The sequence below is a fragment of the Oratosquilla oratoria genome, chromosome 18, assembly GCF_046742065.1.
Source record: "Oratosquilla oratoria isolate Oo_2021 chromosome 18, ASM4674206v1, whole genome shotgun sequence".
Classification (NCBI taxonomy): Eukaryota; Metazoa; Arthropoda; class Malacostraca; order Stomatopoda; family Squillidae; genus Oratosquilla; species Oratosquilla oratoria.
Window position 1 is genome coordinate 24906459 of NC_134794.1, and position 9727 is coordinate 24916185.

A 9727-nucleotide genomic window follows, 5' to 3' on the forward strand; every position below is an offset into this window, starting at 1 on the left:
TCGAAGGAGAGGCAAGATGATTCATTCTCCAACCACTGATGGGACAGTATTCCGTCGAGTGATGGGCGGCCCCAAGGGTCTTTTGCGAAGCATCGCATTATTAGGTCCCGGCAGACGTTCGGAACGTTCTTCGGGAATGACGGACTGGCCCTACATATAGAGGCGTCTGTGTAGAAAGGATCACGGCGGCACACCATGTAGTAAAGAAGAGTGCCCAGGCTCCAGACTGTTGCGGGCATGTGCAGGAACTCGCCTCCTTTGATGTATTCTGGAGGCTAGTAAATTCGAGTTCCGCCTGTGTCCGTTCCTTTGTAACTCGTAATGCGCTCTCCGCAACCAAAGTCGATTACCTTGATATCAAGCTGGCCTGAACTCTTGTCCCTGAAGAGCAGTATATTTTCTGGCTTGATATCTTTATGGGAGACCGCGGCTTCAAAACATCCTTTTATAGTTGTAACAATGTTTTTGAAGAGTCTTCGGACTTCTACATTCGATAGGTCGTTGTCGTTTTCTATATAATCGTACAACGACATGGACGACGGAATAAGTTCCATTACCATATAAAAATTATCATTGGCAATAAAATAATCATACAGCTTGATGACGCCGGGCACCTTCTGCACCTTCTTCAGAAGCGCAGCTTCCTTCGGGATTCTCTTCCCGTTGCGACGTCTATATGATTTCATCCGCGCCAAGGGCACTTTCTTCAGGGCGACCTCCTGGCCATCGATGATCCGCTTGGCTCGGTAGACAGAGCCGATGCCTCCTTTGCCCAATAGCTCCTGCACTTCGAACTCGTTCAGCTTCGTCATCCTTTCCCAAGAGAGTCTTTGTTTGAGAATGTCCCAATTCCTTGTCATGAATGAAAGTCACATCACACCTTAAAGTAAACACCTGTACTGACTAGTTCGTATTGCGCATACGAATACACACCTTAATATAAGCTTGTATCTACATGTAAAAACTTATGTTATCTTTAAAAAATTCCCAATTATGCAGATGCAAAGAGAGAGAGAGAGAGAGAGAGAGAGAGAGAGAGAGAGAGAGAGAGAGAGAGAGAGAGAAAGAGAGAGTCATCATTCGCTGGTTATGATTCGACTCTTTAACACGGAAATAATGAGTTCAGAGAGAGATCATGGCGAAGTCAGCTCTAGGTTCATAGTGCTCGGATATGTCTTCGCTGTATCTTGTTCTTGTTCTCATTAAAGTAAACACCTGTACTGACTGTAGTTCATATTGTGCATACAAATACACACCTTAATATAAGCTTGTATCTACATGTAAAACCTTATTTTCTCTTTAAAAAATTCCCAATTATGCAGATGCAACGAGAGATAGATAGATAGAGAGAGAGAGAGAGAGAGAGAGAGAGAGAGAGAGAGAGAGAGAGAGAGAGAGGGAGAGAGTCATCATTTGTTGCCTATGGTTCGAGTCTTTAACACGGAAATAATGAGTTCAGAGAGATCACGGCGAAGTCAGCTCGGATATGTCTTCGCTGTATCTTGTTCTTGTTCTTGTTCTTCTTGTCCAAGATAAACATATCCCCGTTTATGATATCAGTGGACAAGCAACAAGAGACAGTGTTTTATGAGAAACCTTTGGTGTAGCGCCTTCCATGATGGTGCCACTCCTATAGTCTCAGGCTTAACATGACGGGAGTCTTTTAAGGCACCCGCTCAAAGTCCTTTTAATAAGCACCCATATATCAAGATAAATATATATGAATAGATGAATAGATGAATGAATAGATAAACAAATAAATAAACAACTTCTCTGAATGATGTAAACAGATATCGAATACCTATTCGTGATTACCGTTTTCTTTCTCATTTTGCTCCTTCCAAGACAATTTATTCATTTAAGAGGAAACACCTTACTTCACAAAGGGTTGACACTTTGACTGCCGGAAGGTTTCTTCGTCTGAATAAGCTTGCCTAACGGGGGCAAACACACACACACACACACACACACACACACACACACACACACACACACACACACACACACACACACACACACACACACACACACACACACACACACACACACACACACACACACACATATATATATATAGATATATATATATATATATACATATATGTATGTATATATATGTATATATACATGTATATACACATATGTATATATATATATATATATATATATATATATATATATATATGTATATATTTGCAGAAACCAATTGGAAAATAAAATAAATGAATACCGAACGTTTTCGTCTATTGAAGACATCATCTTGAATAGACGAAAACGTTTGGTATTAATTTATTTTATTTTCCAAGTGGTTTCTGCAAGTATTGTTGTCACGTGTCCTTAGTGATTTGTTTTGTACATATATATATACACACACACATATATATATATATATATATATATATATATATATATATATATACACACTTCTTGGGCACAGGTTCTCACGTAAACAATTTTGATTGAAGTCATCTGCGCTAATAGCTTTGGCTATTTTGATATTCAATATCTTCAGTGTCAAGAATAACTTTTTAGTCTCATTGTTCAAGGTTTGAACATGATCATTCATCACAACTAACACCACAGTCGGACGAAAGAAAGATTTAATTAAGCGAAACTAAATATTTCGATTGCTCACTTCAATCCTCTTCAGTAGTACAAAGTGGAAGGAGGGTGCTGTGTTAAATAGCAACCTCTTACGAAAGGAAAAGAACTTGAAAAAGAACAAACGTCATTACCACAACCCTTATATGACATATATAGTTTCGCTTACTCAACTCTTTATTTCTTTATTGCGACACTACTTCTGGCCCAGGGCTGTGGACAGGATGCAGGGATGACCCGTTATCCGTTATCCAAGATGAGAGGGAGGGTGGAGGAGAGTGGAATATGAAGGGGATGGAATGGGTGGGAATGCTTTCGATGCCTTTTTCTTTTTGGCTACCCCCCGTTGTAAGGGGGAGAAGCCTTTGGTATATGTATGTAACTCTTTCTTTGGTCTGACTGTGGTGTTAGTTGTGATTTACAAATGTGTTACTACATTTCTCACCTGTGATGATCATTCATGATTTCAGTATCACGTGAAAGGGTTATGTCATAGGCGCTGATGAATGCCAACGATTATAATCAATCTATGCAACAGTACAATAAAACTGTTGACACAAACACCGATAACTCAAGTTTTTTCCCTCTCTCAGAGGGTGAGAAGAACTATAACTATATATTTTGAAGGGTTGCTGTAGGCGAAGTTCTAGTGAAGAATAATTTCTGCAGAAAGACTTGTATTGCTTATCAAGGAGATTTGGATAGGTCATCGGGACTCCTTGGATGATGTCACTGGAAGAAGTAGGAGAGGGCAAGGGGAGTTCTTGGTTGAGGTCACTGTGAGAAGTAGGAAAGGTCAATGGGAGTCCCTGGGAAAGGTTACTGAGGAAAGAGGGAAAGGTCAATTTTAGTCCCTGGGGAAGGTCACTGGGAGAAGTCATCAGTCACAGAACAAAGAGAGAGGTGGAAGCTCTGGTTTGACTTCTGGTCCGTGATGCTGTTGGCTTGGTTTGTTGCTGGTGCTGGAGGGCATTGAGCTCTGGGGGCGTTGTAGCACAACTTTCCGTTGACACTGGGTAAGACCATGGTGAATCATTCATAGGCTACAATGCTGCATTGCTGAACCACAGTAGATGAATTTACTTACAAAAAAAGTCTGACGCCAGGGACTTTTATTCAGTTTTGGTACCCTCCACCCCTAAGTTCTTGATGAACAAATCTACAATAAATGTGGATATATTTTGTGTATCCTGCTCTGGCTGCCGTGAGGCGATCTATCTTGATTAACAGAACCTCCTAGGGCAGAGTGCAGGGCGTTGAAATCCCCCATGTAGATCACACTGTGAGACGTGAGTGGGGGGAAGACGGAGAAATTGATTTTTCCTGAAGCAGAGTAAACATTGTAGAGTCTCAGCTTCCCTTTGCCTATGGATATCTCAAAGGTATGATGTGTGCATAGCATCATCAGTATCAATTGACAACTATCTCCGTACGAGCGGTCCATGGAAATATAACACATTAGATTTGATCTTGTTGCAGCCCTTGTGCACAGGCGGTGTTTTCTGCTTCTATCACTAGTTTACTAATCATATTCGTCACAATTATACTGGAGGATTCTTCAAGTACCCTTGATATGTAAGGTGGTGCAGTGAGTTGGATCCCATAGAGGTACACACACCCAGACTTGACACTGGCGGCGGGAGTAGGGGTTGGGGTGTTTGGTGGAAAGTGAGGTAGAGGGAACGTTATGAGTGATATTTGCGATTATTCACTGTAGGCGACCGTAGTGTAATTAATCGGTAAGCTCACCCACCGGCAATTGGGAGTCTCGTGTTCGGTCCATGGAAGGTGGCAGCTTTTCTGTTACGCTCCTTACCTCAATACTACTCTGTGTACCCATAATTTTGCCATATGATGTAGACTTAACGACTGTCACCTGATGATTCCATTTAGCTGAATTACAAAGGATTACAAAGGAGGAGCATGCTAAAAGGAGACCTTTTGCTCCATAACTAGGTCGGATGCGAAAAAAATATGATAATGATAAATAAGTAAATAAATTAATGCATAAAAGTTAAAAACATAAATATTAAATACATACATACATACATACATATACCAAGGCTTTTTCCCCCTTCCAAGGGAGGTAGCCAAAAAGGGAAAGGCATAAAAACTCTCCCACCCATTTCATCCCTAAATACACTCCACACCCCTCCCACCCTTCCTCTCATCTGAGCACCTCCTGGATGACGGGTCATCCCTGCACCCTGCCCACCGCCCTGGGTCAGAAGCAGTGTCGCAAGACACAGTACATCCACAGCAAGGCCGTTTCATTTAATCGGCGACCCCCCCTCTCCGTCCCCCTTTGCATATAAGGAGAGGACGGGGAGAAATCCCTTCGGGCTGCGTCAAAATTTACTCACACATACTACCCCACCCCCCACCCCCCCGCCCATTCCTCCTCATGCAGTGACAACATCATCCATATACAACCATTCTCCACTCACCTCTGTCTTCCGTTCTCTCTCTTCCTTCCTCAACAGACATTCCCCTCTTCCCCAAAGCCCCCTTCACCCCATCCATCCACCTCATCCTAGGACGTCCCCTCATGTTCACTCCCTCCACATCTGCCTTCCATACCTCTTTTACTAGTCTTTCTTCACTCATTCTTTCCATGTGTCCAAACCATCCTAATATTCTTTCAGCAACCCTATCTCCCAAATCCTTTTTCACCCCTGTTCTCCTCCTCACCTCCTCATTTCTCACTCTATCTAGCCTAGTAACCCCCACCATACTTCTCAGACACCTCATCTCAAACACATTCAAACTCCTTCTCTCTTCTTCTCTTATGTTCCACGTTTCTGCCCCATACAGTGCTGTTGGCACAATCACTCCTTCATACAGTCTCCTCTTCGCATCCATTCCCAAATGTCTATTTCTCATTACACTCTTTAAACCACCAAGGCATTTACTCGCTTCTCTCAATCTACATTCTACCTCCACCTTCACTCCACCTTTTCCTGCTACACTTGCACCCAAGTATCTAAAACTATCCACTTCCTCCAGTCGCTCTCCCTTAATGTTCACTTCCAGTCTACTGCCACTTTCACCCCTTGTACATCTCATCACCTTACTTTTACCCACATTTATCTTTAGCTTTCTTCTATCACATACTCTCCCAAACTCTGCCACCAGCTTCCTCAATCCCTCCTCTGACCCTGCCACAAGCGCAGTGTCGTCCGCAAACAACAGCTGGCTCACCTCCCACTTTTCTCCATTTTCTTTAACCATCTCCAATCCCTGACTCACTACCCTAGCATTCACCTCTCGCACCACCCCATCCATGTATAAGTTGAACAGCCAGGGCGACATAACGCATCCTTGACGAAGTCCCACCTTTACTTCAAACCACTCACTCTCTCCATTTCCAATCCTAACACATGCTCTACTACTCACATAAAAACTCTTGACAGCTCCCAAAAGCTTTCCTCCTATCCCATAAATCTGCATAACCTCCCACAGTGCCTTTCTGTCTACCCTATCATAAGCCTTTTCCAGATCCATAAAAGCCCAAAAAACATCCTTCCCCTTTCCTATAGCTTTCTCACATATCTGTCTTACCACAAAGATCTGATCCACACAACCTCTACCCGTCCTAAATCCACACTGTTCCTCACCAATTACTCCTTCTGTTCCTCTCCTAATCCTCTCAATTAAGATTCTCCCATAAGCCTTCCCTACTACACTCAACAGGCTAATCCCTCTGAAATTACTACATTCACACTTGTCCCTTTTCCCTTGTAAAGAGGAACTATACAGGCACTACTCCAGTCCTCCGGTATTCTACCCTCTCTCCAGCAAACATTAAATAATCTCACCAACCAGTCCACCATCACTGAACCTCCCCTTTTCAGACATTCTGCATGACATCCATCCAGACCAGGTGCCTTACCTGCTTTCATCATCTTTACAACTGCCTTCACCTCATCCTTCCTTATTTCTCCTCCATTCTCCTCACTCATCACTCTTATTTTCTTCGTATTTCCCACTGCAGCTATCTTTCCCTCCCTATCCTCCTTCACATTCAGCAACTCCCTAAAATATTCTGCCCACCTTCCCCTCACTGCCATCTCTTCCATTATCAACTCTCCATCTGTACCTTTTGCCTTTTCTTCCCTACTTGATTCGCCTCCTCTTCCTCTCTTAATTTCTTTCCAAAACATCTTTTTATTACTTTCAAAATTTTCTGTCATATTCCTACCCCATTTCACATCTGCTCTCCTCTTTGCCTCCTTTACCTTTTGCTTTACTTCTCTTTTCTTTTCTTTGTACGTCTAGAATTAATAAATGCATAGGTAGATATTAAACAAACAGGTAAATAGCAAATAATAATAAATTGACAGATAAATAATAATAAATGAAAATCAAGCAGATGATAATAAACAGAAAAATAATAACAAACAAATAAACAAATAATATAAAACAAATGGCAGGCATTACAGCATATTGCTTAGGTGTTTATTTAAACGAATCTTAAAGCTTCGAACTGAACTACATTGCTAAATGTCTCGTTGACACGGGGTTAGTTTAGTAGCCGCTAGTCCTAGCTGCAAGGTGACGTCCCCGTTTGGAGGCAAGTTAACTAATTCCTGTTTACACTGTACAAGTAGAGTAGTTATCAAGTCGCTAGCCCTTGCGGCTACTAAACTAGCCCCATCTCAACAAGACTTAAGAGTTAACACCATCTCAATGAGCCTTTAAACGAAGGCGATCCTTTATGAACATAGGCGGTCGGGTTTTTGTATATTCAAAGGATCGCCAAAGGTTTTTATTCAGCTGAGGGAAACCCTATGCCGCTTGAGGGACCAATGCAATGGTGTTAGTTGTGGTATACAAATGTGTTACTACATTTCTCACCTGTGATGATCATTCATGATTTCAATATCACGTGAAAGGCTCTTGTCATAGGCGCTGATGAATGCCAACGATTATAATCAATCTATGCAACAGTACAATAAAACTGTTGACACAAACACCGAAGACTCAAATTTTTCCCCTCTCTCAGAGGGTGAGAAGAACTATAACTATCTATCTTGAATGGTTGCTGTAGGCGAAGTTCTAGTGAAGAATAATGTCTGCAGACCTACCTGTACTGCTTATCAAATGAGGTTATTAGGAAATGTAGTATAGGTTATCGGGACTCCTTGGATGATGTCACTGGGAGAAGTAGGAGAGAGCAAGGGGAGTTCTTGGTTGAGGTCACTGTGAGAAGTTGTGTAGCCCTACGTTTAAGACGCTACACTTAGAGATATTGAAGTTCATTTGCCACTTCACCGACCATGTTAACAATTTATCATGATCATCCGGCAGAATCTCTGCGTCGTCTCCTGACCTAATTAGGCGTCCTATTTTAGTGTCTACCGCAAATTTACTAATGGTAAATAATAAACAAACTTAGTAATGGTAAATAATAAACAAACAGGTAAATACCAAATAATGATAAATTGGCAGATACATACATACATACATATACCAAAGGCTTTTTCCCCCTTACACAGGGGGTAGCCAAAAAGAAAAAGGCATAGAAATCACTCCCACCCATTTCATTTCCCATATATTCCACTCCCCTCCACCCTCCTCCCTCCCTCCTATCTTGGCACCTCCTGGATGACGGGTCATCCCTGCATCCTGTCCACTGCCCTGGGTCAGAAGGAATGTCGCAAGACACAGTACATCCACAGCAAGGCCGCTTCATAAATTCGGCGACCCCCCCCCCCCTCTCCGTCCCCTCATGCAGGAAAGGAGATGGCAGGGAGAAATCCCTTCGTGCTGCGTCAATTTTTTTCTCATACATACTTCCTCACCCCCCATCCCCCATCCCCCACCCACTCCCCCTCATGCATCACAGCCTCATCTATACCCAACCCTTCTCCATTCACCCCTATCTTTTGTCCTCCCCCGTCCTTCCTCTACAGACATTCCTCTCTTTTGTAACGCCTTTTTTTACCCCATCCATCCATCTCATCCTAGGACGCCCCCTCATTTTCACTCCTTCCACCTCCGCCTTCCACACTTCTTTTACTAATCTTTCTTCACTCATTCTTTCCATGTGTCCAAACCATCCTAATACTCTTTCATCAACCCTATCTCCCAACTCCCTTTCCACCCCCGTTCTCCTCCTCACCTCCTCATTTCTCACTCTATCTAGCCTAGTAACCCCTATCATACTTCTGAGACATTTCATCTCAAACACATTCAAACACCTTCTCTCTTCCTCTCTTATGTCCCATGTTTCTGCCCCGTACATTGTTGTTGGCACAATCACTCCTTCATATAACCTCCTCTTAGCATCCATTCCCAGAGGTCGATTTCTCATTACACTTTTCAATCCACCAAGGCATTTACTCGCTTCTCTCAATCTACATTCTACCTCCACACTCACTCCTCCCTTTCCTGTCACATTCGCACCCAAGTATCTGAAACTATCCAATTCCTTCATTTCCTCACCTTTAATGCTCACTTCCAGCCTACTGTCACTCTCTCCCCTTGTACATCTCATCATCTTACTTTTGCCCACATTTATCTTCAGCTTCCTTCTTTCACACACCTTCTCAAACTCTGTCAATAACTTCCTCAATCCCATCTCTGATCCTACTACAAGCGCAGTGTCGTCAGCAAACAACAACTGGCTCACCTCCCACTTTTCTCCATTTTCTTTAATCATCTCCAACCCCTGACCCACTACCCTTGCATTCACCTCTCGCACCACCCCATCCATATAAAGATTGAACAGCCAGGTCGACATAACACACCCCTGACGAAGTCCCACCTTTACCTCAAACCATTCACTCTCTCCATTTCTAATCCTAACGCAAGCTCTACTACTCTCATAAAAACCCTTGACTGCTCTTAACAGCTTTCCTCCTATCCCATATATCTGCAATACCTCCCACAGTGCCTTCCTGTCTAACCTGTCATAAGCCTTTTCCACATCCATAAAAGCCTAAAAAACATCCTTACCTTTTCCTATAGCTTTCTCACATATCTGTCTTACCACAAAAATCTGATCTACACATCCCTTACCTGTCCTAAAACCACACTGTTCCTCACCAATTACTCCCTCTGTTCCTCTCCTAATACTCTCAATCAAGACTCTCCCATAAGCCTTCCCAACTACACTCAACAA

The 9727-nt window shown here is 42.7% G+C and overlaps 1 protein-coding gene across 1 annotated transcript; it reads right to left on the reverse strand.

Annotated features, from left to right (window-relative positions):
• Positions 1–275: 275 nt before the first annotated feature.
• LOC143034783 (serine/threonine-protein kinase pim-3-like) lies at positions 276–812 on the reverse strand. The gene has a single exon (XM_076201131.1). The coding sequence runs from the start codon at positions 810–812 to the stop codon at positions 276–278; it is 537 nt and encodes a 178-aa protein (XP_076057246.1).
• Between the last annotated feature and the right edge of the window lie 8915 nt (positions 813–9727).

Excerpts from the sequence above, each read along its gene's own strand:
- LOC143034783 (XM_076201131.1), bottom strand. The coding sequence starts at position 812 with ATGACGAAGCTGAACGAGTTCGAAGTGCAGGAGCTATTGGGCAAAGGA.